The 20,154-nt window shown below is 30.0% G+C and overlaps 1 protein-coding gene across 1 annotated transcript in view; it reads left to right on the top strand.

Annotated features, from left to right (window-relative positions):
• The window catches only part of LOC111634515 (alpha-mannosidase 2C1-like), a 39,621-nt gene extending 26,613 nt beyond the window's left edge, over positions 1-13,008 (top strand). The window contains exons 5-6 of the mRNA XM_023379313.1: positions 6,827-7,046; positions 12,845-13,008. Coding sequence (XP_023235081.1) covers positions 6,827-7,046; positions 12,845-12,988 — 364 coding nt within the window. The 3' untranslated portion in view covers positions 12,989-13,008. The remainder of the gene's footprint in view (positions 1-6,826; positions 7,047-12,844) is intronic.
• Positions 13,009-20,154: the final 7,146 nt, after the last annotated feature.

Raw genomic sequence — 20,154 nt, 5'->3', positions numbered from 1 at the left:
ATACATTTAAGAACTAGTGATGCAATGTATAGTATATTCGGCCAGGAGCATGGCTGAATAGCCAAATATTCGGCCAAACTATTCGGCTTGATTAATGCACGTATGAAAATTGGCGCGCAAACTGCATTATGGCAAGGATCGCACACCCTGCTCTCTATTGGTCCACTGTCACTACACTTCGCCAATCGTGTTAATTCTTGACAGTTGTAGCTGACAGACATGAGCGTCATGGCAGTATGTGATAAGTGATGATATCAAATGTGGATAACAATGAAATGATCTACATGTATAAATAATGGAAAAAGAACAGAGAAGGACTGCAAAGTGAAAATGTGAAAATAAATATGAAATTGAGTTGATAACATAATCGAACAAGTCGAGGCAGCTTATTGGGGCGAAATTCACGGCTGTCAATGCCAAATAATTGTTCTCATAGACTTCGGAAAGCTAAATGCTTGTAATGAAAGTCACTTAACTTGCACGGGCAAAAGCTTGGGGTCGTTCAGGCTACCAAGCTGTCTGGAACTTCTGTTATCATAAATAATTTTGTATTGATACAATGAAACAAAAAAGTTAATTTAATTTTCAAGTTTATAATAAGGGATGATTTCATGAAAACGCTTTACAGATCATTAATTATTATTTTTTTTCACATTTTATGACTAAGTTTCGATCTAATGTGTCCATGCAGTAAAAATTTTCATACAAATTTTTTACCCTTTTCACCCCTTTAGGGTTGAATTTTGTAAAATCTTTTCTTAGCATGCCTAAACTTTACAAAAGGAACACATCCTCAAATTTTTAAGTTTCTAGCACCAGTAGTTTTGGTTCTGCATTAATTATCCTATCAGGACTTGTTCTTTTATATACAAGTATATAGACGGCCAAACTATTGGGTTGTTCAGAAAGTAAGTTTGTTTTTTTTTACCACTAGACGGATTAGTGGTATTTTTCCCGCCATTTCCATTCTAAACCGTGTTATCATTATATATTTTGACAGCTAGCATTTTATGGCTTATTTGTGAAAAATTTTGTTTGATTTTGTGCAATTGTTTATTTTTTGTGTCCCATCAAATATGGAAGATCGAAAGCAGCATCTTCAGCATATTTTGCTTTTTTATTACCAAAAAAACAATGCCATTCAAGCAAGAAAAAAATCATGTGACATGTATGGTGGAGATGTGTTGACAGAACGACAGTGCCAAAACTGGTTTACAAAATTTTGTTCTCACAATTTCAGTATTGAAGATGCACCACGTTATGGATGGCCAATTGAAGCTAATGAAAACAAATGAAAAGTACCGATTGAAGCAAACTGCGGAATAACAACACGTGAAATCACTAAGATTAAATTTGTCAAATAGCTGTTTATGGGTACTTGAAACAAATTGATTTCGTTTCAAAGCTCGATATATGAATTCCACGAGTTCTTAAAGAGAAATGCTCTATTTGGTGGGATATTAAGGAAATTTTTTTTGGAGCTTTTACCAGACAATTTAACAATTGATTCGAAAGTGTACTGTATTCGAGTAAACAAATTGCGTAATATCATCAAACAGAAAAAGCCAGCCAGAATTGATAAAAAAAAAACAGTTGTAGTGTTTTACCACAATAATGTCAAATTTCACACAAGTTTGGTAACTCATCAGAAACTGTTATAACTTAGATGGGACGTGTTATCACACCAACCGTATTCGCCAGATCGAGTACACTCAGATTATTACTTGGTCCGGTCTGTACAATTTTTTTTAACTGTAAGACATTTACTTGAAATGACAATGTCAAAAATCATTTGGATCAGTTTTTTGTAAGCAACGATCAAAACTTTTATGAATGTGAAATCGTACTACTACCAGAAACGATGACAACAGGTATTTGACCAAAATGGTCAACATATAATTTAATAAAATATTTATTTATTATAAGAATATTGCGTTTTTTTCCACAGAAAAAAAACGAACTCACTTTCCAAACAACCCAATACATAAGTAGGTAGTTTTCATTTAATTTATTACCTTTTCTTGGTCTCTTAAAAAATAACTTAGTTATATTACTTTTCCTTTTATCTTTTACATAAATAAGCAAAAAATTATGCTTTCTTGAACTTGAAATGTATGTTCAGCATTAATAAAAGTACCAAAATGATTAATTTACTGTGTTTTTGTTATTTCTTACTCCTTTTTAGGTATTCAGCCGAATAGCGAAACCTAGACCGAATACAGAATATTTGTTGCATCATTATTAAGAACAAGTTGGGCTTCCTCTGATAACAACTAGATATTGATTCATCCAAATTTTTATAAGTTTTGTCTATTAAATTCAAAACTCTGATGATGATGTTTTTAAGCTCAGTTTTGTTTGTTATTGACTAGCATACCCTGTCGCAGCCTTGCCTGCTCTTATATACATATGGAACTTTGAAAATTTGAACTAATTGTTCATTAATTATTTTTTGGTGATCAATGTCTAGTATTGCAGAATATACAAAAAATAAAATCATAAAACTTCTAAATAAGTTATATTTCGAGTTTTGTCACCCGTTGGTATCAAAATTATTTGATTGTTATGATTTCCAGTTCTGGAAAGCCCTACATACAATTGGCCATGGAAGAAACTGCATACAAAGATTTACTCTAACATGTTGGAATGTTTGGCCTTGCAATTTGTTAATTGTAATAGCAAAAGAAACTTTAATTGGAAATTGGAAATGTTTAAATTGAAATGGTAGATCTGTAGGAATCATTGGGATTCTAGGAATAAATGCAATTTCCCCAGTCACTGGTCCAGTGAGAAGTATAGCTTCAATGATATTGTCATGCATAGCTGTAATTTGTAACCTGGTACCATTACAGAGATTGGGAGGTTGAACATTACATAACAACATAATTGGAGAACCAATTTTGAATTTTAATTTATGTGGTGGGTGTCCAGATGGGCTAAGACCATTAAGAAACTATTGTGGATAATGGACTACATCATCAGTGTTTAAAACTGTATCAATTGATAGATAATCTCGGTTGTTACCAATGACTTTTTCAAGAATAATGTTATTTATTTATGCCGTTATATTTCTAGGTGAAATTATGGCCCTTTCACACAACAAAAGATATGGTTTATTCAATAAATCTGAAATATCAGTATAAATTTCAGAAATCAAATCATTGACTGTACTGACTATCTTATCTGTGTTTTGACTGACAGTTATGTAGCCATTTTCATTGTCAACTGTTCCATCACCAATTTTCAATAACTGTTTGGAATTTGTTGCTCTTCCAGTCTTTGAGACCACTTTGCCATAGATTCACGTAGATTGTCTACAGTTATGAATTTTTTCCTCCTTTTCATGCTCTCACAGCTCTTGGCATTATTTATCAATCAATCTCAAAAATATTCACTTGAGATAAATCCAATAACTGTTTTGAATATTTTGTGCAATTACCTGTAGAAATTAATCCATAACGATTCAAAAACCCACCATAAGTACACATACTGCCATCTAGCGTGATGACATCACTTTTTTAATTTCTCAAAGATTTTGCTAATTATAATTTAATGTCAGTTCTTCAAATATAATAGTTAACTTCAAGGCATTATCTAAAACTGTCAAGGCATTATCTAAAAGAACTGTCAAGGCATTATCTAAAAGAACTGTCAAGGCAACTGTCAAGGCATTATCTAAAAGAAAAGTCTATTAATAGACTTTTCTTTTAGATAATGCCTTGACAGAAAGTATTAATTCATGTGTTGCCATCTAGTGAAGAGAGAGACAAATAGACAGACAGAAATCCGTTGCAGTTTATTTAATTAATAAAAAATCTGTAGGTTTGATTAGTAGTAAACATTCCAGGGATCATAAAGATGCTACAGTTAAAATTTGGTAACAATTGGTTCAGTAATTTTCACGGTTAGTCGTCACAAACAAAAATACATTCTCTTTATATAGTAATATAGATTCCGTTCTGATTGATTGTTTAATGTGATCTTATAAATGTTCAGTTGGGTTGAGGTCAGGCAATTGTGGAGGCCAAGGAAGAACTTTTATATTTTAGGACGTCTAATTTAAGCCTTATTATGCTTTTATATAGTGCACATCAAGAAACTGACTGATTTTCAAAGTGTGCTTTGGATCATTTTCATGCTGGAAAACAAACCCTTGATATTTTAATCTTACTCTGACTTTAATTTTCTTATTGATTTCTGAACATTGTTATTTAAAATCTATTTATACACATATTGATTTATTATGCCATTAACATATTTCAGAGTTCCAGCCCTATTTGCAGACATACAACTCCAAATAGCACTAAATGTGAAGACAGTTGTCTTCACATTTCACTTTAGGGATAAAATTTTTTTTAAAGATTCTCCAGCTTTTCTCTGTACTTTCAGGCAATCATTTGAACCAAACACATTGAATTTGGATCATCTGAACTCAAAACTGATTTCCAAAATGTTACTGATTTTGTATAAAGCTCTTTTACAAACTTTAACCTCTTGAAGTTTTTCTGACAGTTTCTGCAGATGTTTGAATTCCACATTCTACAGAAGTCTCAAAAGCAATCTTAGGAGCAATTATTCGTGGATTTTTCTTCACTTTCCTGACAATGACATGTTTCTGTCTTGAGGTAAATATTTTAGAACATCAATTCAAGCCTTATTAACTACACTATTGTAAGGAATTTCATAATGGTATCTTGAATTGTGGATTTTGGAATGTGAAACTGTTTTGCACGGTTTTACAGATTTCCTCTTTTGCTATTCCTTAATAACAAGTTCTTTAATTTGTTTGTTTTCATTGTTCACAATAACAAAATAAAACAATTTAAGTATGAAATTAATTCTTTAACTCATTTGTTGTGACAAGTTATTGTAAACATGTGTTTAAGCAAATGATATGACACTTTCTATCATTTATTTCCTTTGTCCAGATACTTTTGTGAAGTGAAAATTTTCATAGTTTGAAATAAAATTGTATTTCTGTTTTTGATCAATATTTTTTGCACATGTAAATATTTATTCTAGTGTAAAAAAGTCTGAAGATTTCACATCTGTCATTACTTTTTTCTATTTCATGCAAGAAATGAGTTATAACTAGAAAACTCTTCCATTTTATAAGTGTCTGGATACTTTTTGACCTAGAGTAGGTAATTGTTAAATCCTTTAGAATTACAATAAAAATTAAATAATTCAAATAACGTTTATTATAATAAATTACAATATTTGGAACCCCGGTTAACGAATGTCCTGCTTAATGACATCATTCCATTATATATATCTTTTATAATAATAATGAGAGTTGGCAAATTGTTAATATGATGAAAATAAATCACCATTGAATAAACTGCACATGGACAACCCAAAACCAGGATAATTTTATTATGATGATTTACAAATGAATTTTGAACACATTTCCATACCATCCTTCTTTTTTATTAAAAAAATCACTAATAGATCTTTGTAAAAACCTATTGTTACAACATTTTTTAAAGTAGTGCACAAGTAAATGTTTTAACCTAATAAATTCAATTGACAGTATTCATGTCAAAGTGCCATAGTATGATAAACTTTCTTTAGACATTTTTATGATATACTGCTATTTAGTCCACTCTCAACAAGACTAGTAACATATCACAAAATTGTTTATTTAAAAGTTATGGCAAACATTTTTAAAGAATATAACTGTGATTACATATGAAACTCAATGATATGAACTAAAGACTAAATATGAATATGAATTTACAACTCCAAATTTACCAAACTACCAAATTTTTGAATTTTTAAATAAAACAGATTTTTTTCTTTTTGTAAATTTTGTTTGATATACCATATTTAATATATATTACATACAAGGTCTGTTCAAAAAGTATCGGACCTTATTTTTTTCCGCGTAAACCAATGATTGCGAGAGAGGCCTCCTTCGGTGGAGTTGTGGAGGGGACAGTCATGCACAGCCCTGAATTTTTTCCCGCCTGCAGAAAGCGTCAGTCGTTGGCAATCGGCGTATGAGTGAGGTCATGTAGTGCGCTCTCGTCGGATTTCACTAAGCTGGAAAATGACTGAACAACGTGAGCAGCGATATTACATCAAATTTTGCCAAAAACCTTGGCGATACCCGAGTGTAAACCATTCGCAAGATTCAGCAGGCTTTCGGGGACGATCCTCGAGGCCAAAAAAAGCGCGGCAGGTCCGCAGCAATATCAAAGGTCATGTTGACAGTTTTTTCGACTCTTGTGGGGTGGTGTGTCGTGAGTACACACCACAAGGCCAAACCATCCCAAAGGAGTACTACCAGGAGGTCCTTCGTCGTCTTTCGGATACAGTGCGATGCAAACGATGGGATCTGTGGTCGATCAAAACTTGGCAGCTCCATCGTGATAACGCATCCGCTCATTCTGTGCATCTGATTCGGGCTTTCGTCGCCAAACACAATACTCCTGTGGTTCGTCACGCTCCGTACTCTCCCCACATGGCTCCGTGTGACCTTTGGCTATTTCTCAAGCTGAAAATGCCGCTAAAAGGAACCCGATTTTAGTCGAGAGAAGACATCATGCGAAATGTGACGGACCGGCTGATAACCATTCCAAAAGATGCGTTCCAGCAGTGTTTCCAGCAATGGCAGGAATGCTGGGAGAAGTGTATACATTACCAAGGAGACTACTTTGAAGGGGATTAGGGTTTTGTACCTCAAAGTCAATAAATTTATTTTTGCCGACGAAAGGTCCGATACTTTTTGAACAGACCTTGTATATGTGTATGTGCACTAAATTTTAAAAAATTAAAATAATAGAACTTTTTCTTTATGAAATAAATATTTTTGTTATTTCAGTTCCACTGATAGTTTTGACAAAGCTAGGCATATAGCCAAAATGTTTTTCTCTCAAAGAAATGGTAATTCACAGCATACCATACTGGCAGTCGGAAATTGTCATATTGACTGTGCCTGGCTCTGGCCTTATGAAGAGACTGTTCGAAAATGTGCACGAAGTTGGGCCTCTGTAATAAGGTTGATGGAAAAGTATTCAGATTTTAATTTTGCTTGTTCACAGGTAATTAAATTTGCAGAAATATAACTGAAATTATTATATATTATTAAAAAATATATTATCAAAAATTATTGTTAAATTATGAATTCTATAGTGCATTAGAATATTTAATCTAAAGTAAGTTAAAACTAAAAGCTGTATTTATAATAAAAGTTTTAGGTTTATTATGATTCTAGAATTTAAATATTTCTGGAAATGCTTTCACAAAAATAAAATTCAATTTCTTGCTTAAATTTGGAAAATAATAGGAGTGTTCAAAAGTTTTGGAAATGAGTCAAAAAATTAAAACAGGTTTGGATATAAATAAATTTATTAAAAAGTTTCAAAATAATGCCCTTGAGCTTCAATACACTTTCTCCAACAATTTCCCTTATTCAGAAACATTTAGAAAATTCAACTTTCTTAGGGATTGCAAAATACTCTTATTTTGTCTTGTATGAGTTCTATTGGCTCAAACTTATTTTTGAGTTAATAGAATTATACATTTTTTAGTTTTGGGAAAAGAAAAAATCATTAGAAAACCAGTAGAGAAAATGTAACCTTTATTCAAAGTTGAAAAAAATTTAAAAGGAAAATGGTTTTTGTTAATAGAACTTGTGCATTCATATAAGATGAATAAAGGAATTTTTCTGTTCCTGAAAGAAGCCAATTCATTTAGATATTTTCTAAAGTTGAGAAATTGTTGGAGAGAGTGTATTGAAGTTCAGTGATTATTTTGAACAATTATAAAAAATTTATTTAATATTTAACATGTTTTGATTGTTTGATCTATTTCTGGAATCTTTAGAATATTTACATAATTTGAAAATAGAAAAGATTTTATAGTATGTGTAGTGTGATATTTATACAAATACAGTGGAACCCCGGTTAACGAATGTCCTGCTTAATGACCAAATCAGTTAACGAACTTTCATTTTGCAAAAATTTTGTCTCGGATAACAAACTTAACGGTTTTTTGTGTCAAATTTGTAAGCTTGCTGACTTTTAGGGGGAATCAGTTAATTGTGTGTCGGTGATAGTCTAGGGTCCATTCGTATGTTGGTGGTGACGGAGGAGACAAAGATGACAAGTATTTTACAGTGAAAATCGTTTATTAGAACGCGAAGATGCTTACATATTTGAGATGGTTGGAAATGGCTTATCTACAGTATTTTCTCTTGGCACTGAGGAGTGGCGTATCGCTGGTCCTACGATAGTGCAAGCTGATCAGTCGTAGCCCCAGAGCGGACGAGATGGGTTCGCTTGGTCAAAGAAGCGATGGCAGGTGACAGAGCTGCAACGACTGGAGCCATGCAGGAGGAACAGATGACAAGAAGAGCATTTGTCAGAGGAAGAGGCTAGGGAGGAAATCATCAGTGCTGAGATCAAGGAAATTTGCAGAAGAAAATGGAATGATGTGCAGGAATTTATCAAGAAGCACCATCCTAACAAAGTTGTGGCTAATAGGGTCATTAATTTAATGAATGACACTGTGCTAGCGCATTTTAGAAAAATTTTGATTAAGAGAGTAAGACAATCAACTTTAGACCATTTTCTTGTTCCTTATCAAAAGAGACCTCGACTCAAAGAAACTCCCAATGCAGTGCTACTTGATATTTTTATGGAGGAGGATTCCTCTTTTAAGCATTAAGCTTCGTAGAAACAAAGGTATGTACAGTGCTACTTTATTAAATAAAGTTTACATATTTGTTGCTGTAATGATAGATACTACATTTTCTTATATTTTCATCAAAGAAAACCCATTTTACAAATAAAATTACAAAAATACTGACGGCTAGAATGGATTAATTCTATTTGCATTAATTTCTATGGGAAAAATTGCTTTGGTTAACGAATGGACTCGTGGAACGGATTACATTCGTTAACCGGGGTTCCATTGTATATATTATTAAAAACCAAATTCCAATAACAAAAGTACTTTAAATGTAGAAGAAAAAAATATTAATGTAAATATATAAAAATATATCCTGTATTGAGTATTACCAAGTAATTTTATATAACATAAAAAACTATGCTGTTAAGCATATATGTAAACATAAATATATTAACACTATATATTTTACTTTAAATTAGTTTTTGTCAATTATTCTATTTTAAAGTTGTGATTATATATTTAGGATTTTTTATTAAAATTAATGTTTTCAACAGTTTACAAGAAAGCAAGAGAGGGAAAGCTATTATAAGATTTTCTGAGTCTAATTTGAATTCTTTTTTTACATAAATACAGTAGTCTAAATTTGTAGACCTCAAGAGTACATTAGATAATCAAAAAGTTAGATAATATTGAGTATTTGATAAATTACCAATTAAACTGGATTTGGATGCATTAGCATATATAATATATTCTATGATTAGGCTAGATTTATTTGTTGGTTGTAATGACTTTTTATACAATAAAACATTTTTACTTACATGTGTATTTATTAAAGAAAATGTAAACCTATGATTACAATTAAAATATGTATTATTGTAAGAAGTTACCAGAGAGAATTCTTTTCAAAATGTCTAAAGTCCCTTTTAAGTAGTGCACATTGCTCAACCAAGATTTGCAAAATGAACTTTAATTTACTAAGATTTATTGACAAAGTACTCTTTCATGATTCAACTCAGATAATTTGAAACCTCAGTTAAACAGATCTCAGTTAATCAGTATTACTGTAATAATTTAGGATCCTTATTGCATCCTAAATTAGAAACAGTGTTCCAATTTAATGTAGAATTATTTCATAGTTTTTCAAAGCTAATTCAGTTTGTCCATTTTAATAGCTATTTAATCTTTATTCTATTTCTATAATAATTCTAATTGTGACATTATTATACTTAGTACCAGTAATAAGCAATTGGACTGAAAAGAATATTGGAAAAATATAAAGAAATACATTTAAATTTAACATTAAATTTAAGTTTATATTTTCTTGGCTGTTTTTGATGTAATTAAATATAAGCATCTGATTTCTCAAAGACATTAAATGAAATGATAAGTCTTCTTACAAATAAAAAATAACATAAAAATTTAGATTTACTATGGTAGAAAATTGATTTTAAAAATTGAATGATATTACTATTAATAAAAGTGAAGTTTTTTTTTGATGTTATTTAAATTGTTATTTTAAAAGCACATTCAAAAATCATTATACTGTTTTTTTTTTATTGATTAAAGAATAAAATTATTTTTAGATCAATTATATTACAAGAAATCCTCATTAATTCAAAATTTAGGGGACCAAATAATCACAACTTCAAAATATTGAGTTTCAAATTATCCAAGACTTACAAATTTCAGTACAATATGTCAAATGCCTTGCAATTGATATAATTTATTAAGAAAATGGAATACAGCTATGTATACAGAATGCTAATTTTTTAAATTAATAATTAGTAGTAGTAATATAAATAATGTTATGCATACTAAAAATATCATACAAACAACCTTTTCACTTTCCAGCACATTTATTTAATGATTGGACAAATGCTTTTGACCTGTTTTATAGATTAACTTCAGGTCTACCTGTACATTAATGTATTTTTGTTCTAGAACATTAGAATATTGAAAATTTGTTTGAAAAAAAGCATGATTTTTAAATTTTGGAATTTTACAAAAAAAATAAAGTAATGAAATTTAGGATGCTTATGAATATGAATACATGATTCAACCAACAGTCCACACCATACTGGAAATAACTAGCTGTTCCACATGGAACACGAATGACATCTGCTTGCCAGAATGAAAAGAATAGATGCATGGCTACATCTATCTTGGGTGATGTGAAAATTAAATATTTCATTCCTGCCAAGATTGGTGCTCATTTAAATGAAAATTTCCAGCTTACTGTTTATTGTTTAATTACCATTATATTGTTATGTTACATCAGATTTTGTTTTGTTACCACCCACTTCTGAAAAAAATTATTTTAAATTAAATGTTTAGGAAGACTGACATTTATTTCTGTCAAAGAAAATCACAAAGAACAATTACTGATAGATGAAAAAGAAATGAAAAACTACAATCTATATAAAATATGCTAAGGCAAAAATCTGTTTCCAATTCATAAAAGTACTATTATTGTATACCAAGAAATTTTATGTGTTATATTAATAAATTTTATATAAATAAATTTATTTGTTTTATTTTTCCTATTTATTTATAATTTACTGTAACAACAAATTTTATAGCAAATATTTTACTAGGTACAACTTGTGTGTGTTTGTTGTTGTTGTAGTAGTAAAATAAGAATATTTAATATATTTAATTTAAAAATAAAATAAAATTTATCAAATTACATCAAATCATCAATAAGTCATACAAGTGAAAATTGAATTTCCAATGTCAAAATTAGCATATAATTATTTAAACTTGAAAAATATCATTATTGTGAAATAATTTGTTTGAAGTATGTGCTTTGCCAGAAGTGTTTTATATATAAATAAAATTTCTAGTGATTTACAATTATCTGGAGCAATCTAAAAATATATTTGCAATCATAAGTACAGTAGACTGTCCATTAACTGGAACTCAAGCAACTAGCACTCTTAAGCAACTGGCAAAAAATTGAAGAAATAATAATTTAAATAAAAATCAAAGTAAAATCAATTTCTAGCAGAAATTTAAGTTTAAAAAAAATTGTTAGTGAAGTTCATTAAGTTGAAGTTATTGACTACTATTTAACTAAAATTGTACACTGCATTTGCAAAGCTATTTTATAATAAAACTGTGTTAATCTTTGTCTTAATTTGCTTTTAATTACTGTTTCAATGTTAATATCAAATCAATACAGAGTTTATGATATGTTGTAGTGTGAAGTATAGTATTAGGCTTATTTTTAATAGCAACTCTCAAGCAACCAGAAGCTACATCAATCTGGCATCTTATCAATTCTCACAGGTGCTGGTTAACTGAGAGTCTACTATATTTTTTTTACATTTGAAATATTTTTGTAGCAGATAAATTATGGAAAGAAAAATATTACTTTCTTGTATGTTAGATAATTAGAAAACAGTTCATTTTTAATTATATATAATAAAACAAAAAAAAAAAAATACAGTGAAACCTCAATTCATTGTTTTTGTTGAGAGATCCAAAAAAAATATTGATATGGGAAAACAACAGATGCAGAGTCTATATAAGATGGAAAAAGTCATTTGCCTGTTTGTATTTATTCAATCAAAACACATACACCAATAATAGTTTTTTTACTGTCAGATCCAATATATATAACTAAAAGTCATTAATCTTTATTTGAGTAGTAGGACTTTTTATTTCCAAGCTAAACAATAAACTTTCATTAATCATGTTTGCTTGTTCTCATTTGATAATGTGAATATACGGAAATGCTCTCATGGAGTCAAAAGCACAAAGTACTTCAGTAAAACACCATACTGGTTCAGGTTTGTCATTGTTATCACCACCATCACCACATTGCTTGGCAGATAAGATATATGGAAGGTTACATAGCAAACGATATAGAATCCAAACTACTACTTATTATACCATATTTCAAAAACATCAACTTCTATTATCAATGCATACTAATATTTGTATGTGTAGTATTGCTCTTTCTTAAAAACAATCAGTTTGGTATTAACATTTTTCAGGATTGAAAATTTTGAAGGGAAAATGATAAATCAAAGAATGATTGATGTGGGTTTAATTTCCATAGTTTTATAAGATTAGCTCAGAAATTCTAATAATTGAATAGTGCCATTGGAAAAGCAATCCTTCCAGGAATGATAGATCGAGGTTTCACTGTAGATGTATTCTATTATATAAAATTGATTTTTAGTATGCTTTTATTTTCTTTAAGGCACAACAGTTTATGTGGGTGAAGGAAAATTATCCCTCTTTATATGAAAGAGTGAGATATTTTGTAGCAAAAGGGCGTTTTATTCCTGTTGGAGGAACTTGGGTAGAGATGGATGGAAATTTACCTAGGTATAAATTTAATTAATCTATAAAATTTTAAATGCATTTCATTAAAAATAATAATCCATAAAAAATAAATCATTTGCAATTATATTTGTGGTTGTTTTTGAATGTTTTTGAATTTTTATGTACTAATGTTATATTTTCTGCACATATAATTTGTAATATAGTTGTAAGATATTATAATTATGATAGCTATTTTGATGCAAAATTAATGAATAATAATAATATTTTAGTTTTAGTTTTGCAATCTTAAGTTTTATCAAAAATTTCTTTATTATCATTGGAAAATGTATGGTTTTATTTAGCAAAGGCAGATTCCTTTTTTTTTTCTTTCTAAAACTGATACCTTACTCATTAAATTCATGTCCTTTCACTTGGAGAGTTATTTTATGCTTAGCTAAAATCAGTTTGCAGTTTTATTACTTGTTCTGAAGTTAGAGTTATTGTTTTTTTAATTTGTTGGATTTGATATGTTTAAGATACTCAAGACAAAAATCATTAGCATATGTTTATTAGAAATTGCAAACATCAAACACAATCATTCCCTAACTTCTGAACACTTGTGCTTATGAAAACCAAACTAGTGTATGAAAAATTATTTTTGATACATAATGAAATTAACAGATTATTTATTTATTGTAAATATTCTAATCTTTAATTGTCCCATATTTGTTCTGTGTTTCAAATGAGTTCTTTCAATTCTTTTTAAAGGATCATCTTCAGATTCAGCAAAGATAAATTATGTAAGTGTTGTTATACAATTTCAATATTTCTATATTCACTAGTTATTGTTATTATAATGGGTAACTATTGAATTTGAAGTATTGAAATTGAATAATACCATGGTATTCATGGTAGTTGTGAAAAAATAGTGTAGGAGACATTTTGATTCAAAAAATCTGTTTTTTCATTTGTTACTTTGTAAAAGCAATTTTCTATTTCTCTGTACACTTTTGTTGACTGTTCAGCATTAGTATCATCATCCTATATTGTTTGCTTAGGATATTCACAGATATGAAATATTCCATTAAATTCTTATATTATTATCTTAATTTCATCATTTTCAATGCTATTACTCTGAGCTTTGTGTGTTAGTTCAGCATGCAGATTAATAAGTTCATCATCAGAAACATTATCATGGAACTGCAGTAATTCAAAAATAATAAATGTGCATTATATCTCTAACTGCATTATTAATTAATAAACTCCACCATACCTTTAAAATGCAGTCTATTTTAACAAGTTATTGAACGTTTTCGGTCAAATTAACAGACCTTCTTCAGGATCGACATAAAGAATTTAAACTTGCCAAACGGTAATTCCAAAAACGCACGCTCTACAATCTTCCGAGATTCGATTGCGCATGTCCAATAACTTGTTAAAATAGACTGCATTTTAAACTATAATAATAATATTAATACAACATTGAAAGTACTAGTGTGGCTAGTACTTTCAATGTTGTATTAATATTATCTTCAGATGAAAAATATACATAGAACATCAGTATAAACATATTTTTTAAATATGTTGACATATTCTAAAAAAGAACACATATTTGAATCAAACATAAGCCCAGGATTTTTTCATTTGAAAAAATAATAAAGACAATACAAATAATGTTTGAGTCCTTTAAATCTGTAATTACCCAAAAACTCTACTAGAGGACTTTCAGTTAATAAGTGTGATTATACAATAGGGATGCTTTTGCACAAACTTTAGCATTTTAAATGTTTTTGTAGATGGATCCTACAATGAAAGGTAGATGTCGAGATCATTTTTAATGTGTAATTGTTTTAATAGTTTTTATTAGTCATTTATGAAGTTTTTGCTTCATAAATGACTAATAAAAACTGTTTAGTTCCTGAATGGAGTAAAAAGGATTTAAAGGACTTGAACATTGTTTGTATTGTCTTCATTGATTTTTAACATATATGAATAATCAAATGTAAGAAAAATTAAAAAAGAAAAACTTAATGACAGGAAAGAATTTTAAACATAAAAATGACATATACAATAAAACAGGTGGTAGGTCCCCAGAGCAATAATAAGCAATTATTAATCTTGTATTTTACAAAAGATCCTTTTCCAGAATTGAAATGCCCAGGACAATGATGCATGGCACATTTTAAGTGTCATGCATCATTTTATATGTCATTGTTCTTTGCAGGGAAAACCTTTTGTCTTGATTTAAGAATCAATTTACTATGAATTTCTGGTATATAATAATATATCAGAAATTTTAATAGTAAATTGATTCTTAAATCAAGACAAAAAGGTACATTACTACATTACAGTATTTATGAACTCATAATTAAGTCTTTTATTGAATGTTTCAAAACTGAAATAGATTTAAAGGATGTACTAGTGGAACAACAATGTATTGTACTATTAAGGGAAAATGCTATATGTTAACTACTGATGGGAAAATATTAGTAGTAGTAAGACTTGTAACATTATAAACTTTAAAAATACAAAGGAGAGGCACATAAATAAGGTAACAAATGTAACATTACAATTTCTTCAGTTTATTAATAACACACATATAGCTGTACATTGACCATATTACCAATATAATAAATTGATAATATGGTCAATCAGATTCTCACAAACTGATCACTTCAAAATGAGAGAAATTTCTCATAAAATTTCCTGTATTCCTGCTTTATATGCTGACATACATCCTTCAAATCTTTCTTTTCTTTTGTTGTTGGAAGTAATCTATTGTAAAGAGTGGAAATGGAGACAGAACTCGGTTGGTTTGGTTCTTCTTTTCCTCAGAATGACATATCACTTCCATGTTTACAGTAAACTGTGAAGTAATCTATTTGTAAAGAGTGGAAATGGAGACAGAACTTGGTTGGTTTGGTTCTTCTTTTCCTCAGAATGACATATCACTTCCATGTTTACAGTAAACTGTGAAGTAATCTATTTGTAAAGAGTGGAAATGGAGACAGAACTTGGTTGGTTTGGTTCTTCTTTTCCTCAGAATGACATATCACTTCCATGTTTACAGTAAACTGTGACCTTTGCAAACACACAGCAGAAAATCATCATGTAGAAATTTGAACCACATTTCTTGCTTAATTGTATGTAATATTAATTAATGTACAGCATTGTTTCACTCACTTGACAGAGAGGGTTCTTTTTAGGTACTTGTTTACCTCTTTGGCTTTGATATGGCTGTCCAGAGTCTCAGCATTTTCCTTTTAATATTCTTTCACTCAGACATGTTAATCTTTTGTTTTCTTGACTTATTGACATGTTTTAGGTTGCTGAATGAAACATGAATACTCTGTGTCAGCCATCTTATTTGCTATACAGCAGTGTTACAATCAAACAATTCAAGTGTCTGAGCACAAATGCCATCTAGAGATGGGAATTAGACCTGCCAATATCTGTTCTGTGTGAAGAAAGTGCTATACATCAATGTTACATGAAAAAAATCACGTTCTCCTGTAAATATGCTATATAGAATTGTTCTGGGAAATACTTCAGTTTATGAATGCCAGAAAGGCAGTGAATCAAACTTTCAAAGTTTTAAAGAACATAATCCATAGCTATAAGAGGTTTAGTACATGGTTCCAACTTAGACATGTATAAGGCCTTTCAGATAAACTTAGTTTTGTGGTCTATACGTTTTTGAAAAGCAAAGTCATCATTCATAAAGGTACAAGATCATATTATAACATTCCTGAATAGCATCTGTTGTTTAGGATGTTGTCGTGATGCTCTATTAAAGGTTTGAGTTTTTTTCTCATGGCCCTTATAGGCTCAAAACTATATTACATGTTTGGTTTTAGTAATGGAAACATACAAGCACCCAATTTATCTAAGATTGAAAATGTTTCTCTGTCATTGCAAAGTATGCTATGTAAAGGTAATTGTGGTTTAATTGGAAGAATGTCTGAATTTTTAAAAAATTCTAACTGTGCACAGTGTGACTGACTCTAGAAATGCATGGTAGGCTCACAAATGCTAGCTTCTCTCCCTTTACGTGTAACATCATGAGTGGGAAGAGTGATTTTTGTACATGAAAATTGATATATTTGAATTTTGTATGTGAATACCCTGTTTTGTAAACTGTGGTAACCATAAAAGGAGGAGTAACAATAGAGGAGCTCACACCTTTGTTACTCGTCTTTCTTTTAGTTTGGTTCCAATGTTTATTTACAACAGAGGAGTCCCTTTGGGTAGCCCCATCTCGTGTGATCTCTGTGAATTTGTTTTATGCCAGCTTAAACAGGATATCATTCCTTCTTTTCTTTCAAACATCACACTGTATAGGAGTTACAGTACATCAATGATGTACTCATTATCTGGAAGAATAGATCACATTTGAAGGCATTAGTGTAATGCATAAACATTAATTCATGTGGGCTCATACTACAAGTGGACCAGACAAATTATAGGGAGATACATTTCCTAGATCTACTCATTCGTTTGAAAGGTGGTAATAACCAAACTACTGTATACTACAAACCTGAATTTGAACTACTTTACATTTCAGCAGACTTGCATGATCCATACCACTATAAATCTGCAGCATTTGCAGCACTTATCAAGAGAGCACCCTGCACCAGCAGGGTGGACATACAACTTGAGATAGACTGTCTTAAGAACATAGTAACCAATCATGGATTTCCTAAGTGAGTCATTGAGAACATTAATAGTAAGCTTTTGGCTGTGGGACCAATACAGGATGACCAGTACAGACCAACACAATCTGAGAGGAACAAGAGGAAAGAACACCTGATAGTGCAATGTAATTGCTTTTTTTTTTCTCTTACATACAACTACAGTAGATAGCCAGTTTCAAGAGCACAGCATCACTTACAAAGGAACTTTGATGTTAAGGAGCACAAATACAATATATTCAGCATGGAAAAATCACTTCCATCCTCTATGCATCAGAAGCTGGGATTGTTCTGTTTTTTTCAACAAGATTCCATGATAAAATCATTGGTATGTGGGGAATGTAGTAAGGAAATGGATGCCTTTGAAATTTTCAAGGTAAACAGAGCAGGAAATTGCATTAAAAACAAAGAAGAAAGGGCAGTTTCAAAAGTGTGTTAGGCATGCTTTGACAATATGTTGTGAACTGCCTATCCATACATTATGTGGTATGTGCATGACAGTTGATGTTAAATTGTATTTAGTCCTAAATTATATTTTCTTGTTTGAAGATTCAATGAATGTTCCATTAATTCTGATGAAGACTTTTTGGAATAAGTCAAAATTGTAAGAAAAGTGATAATTTTGATGACTGTTGGATTAATTTTGAAGTTGGTGGAGATTTTACTTACTATTATTGTTATGTCATGTTAACAAGAATAAGCTTAATATGATTTTGTATCTTAAGAATTAATCTGGCAATTAAAAACTTCTATTCTTATTATGTTATATTTATGAAATGAATTCTTGTACTTGTAATAAATTGAATGTAATAAAAACTATATACTATATTGTTGTTTTTTTATGTATTTTGTTATAAACATAAGNTTTTATTAATAAAAATGAAAATTTGTTTTAGTTTTTCACATTATTTAGTTTTGTTTTATTTATTGTTTATATTTTTGTGTGCTCTATTTCTTGTGAGAGAGGGAGGGGACCCGGTAAGAAGAAAATGTCTAGGGCCCCAAAGTGGGTTAATCCGGCCCTGCTGTGGACACTAAAAGAGGGAATGAACTTATCGAGCTCGTTGCGAAATCGGCCAAATTCACGATGGGGCGGCCGGGTGGTGAGGGATGGGGCCCGACATACCGGACGAATTCGTATATAGAAACCCTAGGAAAATCCTGGAGAAACCCCACGATTTTTCGGGTGGTTTCTCCACACATCCGAATTCGATCCCGGCTCTCCGAGTAGTAGGCCGTCGCCTTAACCATTCGACCATCCGGCCAAAAATATGTTTGATGGCATCCACGAGTAGGTGCACACTCACTACAGTTTGCTCCGATAATAGTCCCGTATGTGTGTAAAGATCTACTAACCCGCATGCGAAATCAACAGACTAATGTTTTTCTTTACAGTCTACATCATGCAGTGATTAGAGAAGTTAAATCTTTGTTAACAAATCGCCTTCTAATAATTACAAATTTCTTCACTCCATATCAACATTTTGAATATCAATAAAATCTCCAAGTTTGTAAATCTAAAAACTGTAATTTCGAACAGTTTGAAGAACTCAAATGGCAGTCTTTCTGATTTAATTGAATAATCACAATTCGAGTTTTAATTTGTTTCATCTAAAACCAATAATAAAGTGGAATGGAATTACAATATAGTAAATGACAAATTTTCCTACAATTTACAGAATGAGTTTACCAAATGAAGTGACTCGTGCCCGAATGTATAGTTCCATCCTCTGGATTTTTTTCTTTAAATATTTCCGCACTTTTTAACTTTAAAAAAAGACATTTAAAGGCAGGGGAGAATCCTGACCAAAATTTTTGAGCATGCTGAAAGTTATAATAAGAATAATAGCCCTATCTCTAGCACTAAACAATAGGCAGAAACGTTATTTTTGTGTGAATAAAAAAGCATGGACTATTATAAAGCCCATTATATATTTCATGTGTAGATATTATAATAAAAAAAGTATTAAAAATTTATGNTTTAATTATTTAATGTCAAATAATTAAAATATTTAATGATATAAAAAATATAAAAGTTTTAATAATTTATCTTAACTTGTTCATTACTACTATAAGAGAAAACAGTATTAAAAATAAACACGTGTATTTAATGCAACTAATAGTGTGCATTAAATACATAGTATATATCTAATGTGATAATTTAAAAATGCACACGTATAAACTGGAACTGTATTGTTCAAACAATTAACACTTAAATGCAACTTCCAGCAAATAACAAGTAACAAATTTACTAGTTCAATGTTTCTGGCCACAATTTATTGGCTCTCATCATGGAGAAAAATCGTTTACATCATAAATAAAATAAGCAATTTTTTTACAAGGTATAATGTTACAAAATGAAACTATTAATAATAATAAATTCTGTGGCATTTATTTTCATTTAAAAAAAAAGGATAAATGATTTATTAATTATCATTATTAATAAATATATAATTTAGTTTAGACTAGTACTGCTTTAAATTATTAATATTTAACATTTAAAGCAGTAGTTAAAACTGATAAAAATAACTGAAAACGATTGCCTGTTATCTGT

The sequence above is a fragment of the Centruroides sculpturatus genome, unplaced genomic scaffold, assembly GCF_000671375.1.
Source record: "Centruroides sculpturatus isolate CEXI.00-Female unplaced genomic scaffold, Cexi_2.0 scaffold967, whole genome shotgun sequence".
In the NCBI taxonomy this organism is placed as follows: Eukaryota; Metazoa; Arthropoda; class Arachnida; order Scorpiones; family Buthidae; genus Centruroides; species Centruroides sculpturatus.
The sequence above is the reverse complement of the archived record's forward strand: the minus strand, read 5'-3'. Positions and strand labels throughout refer to the sequence as shown.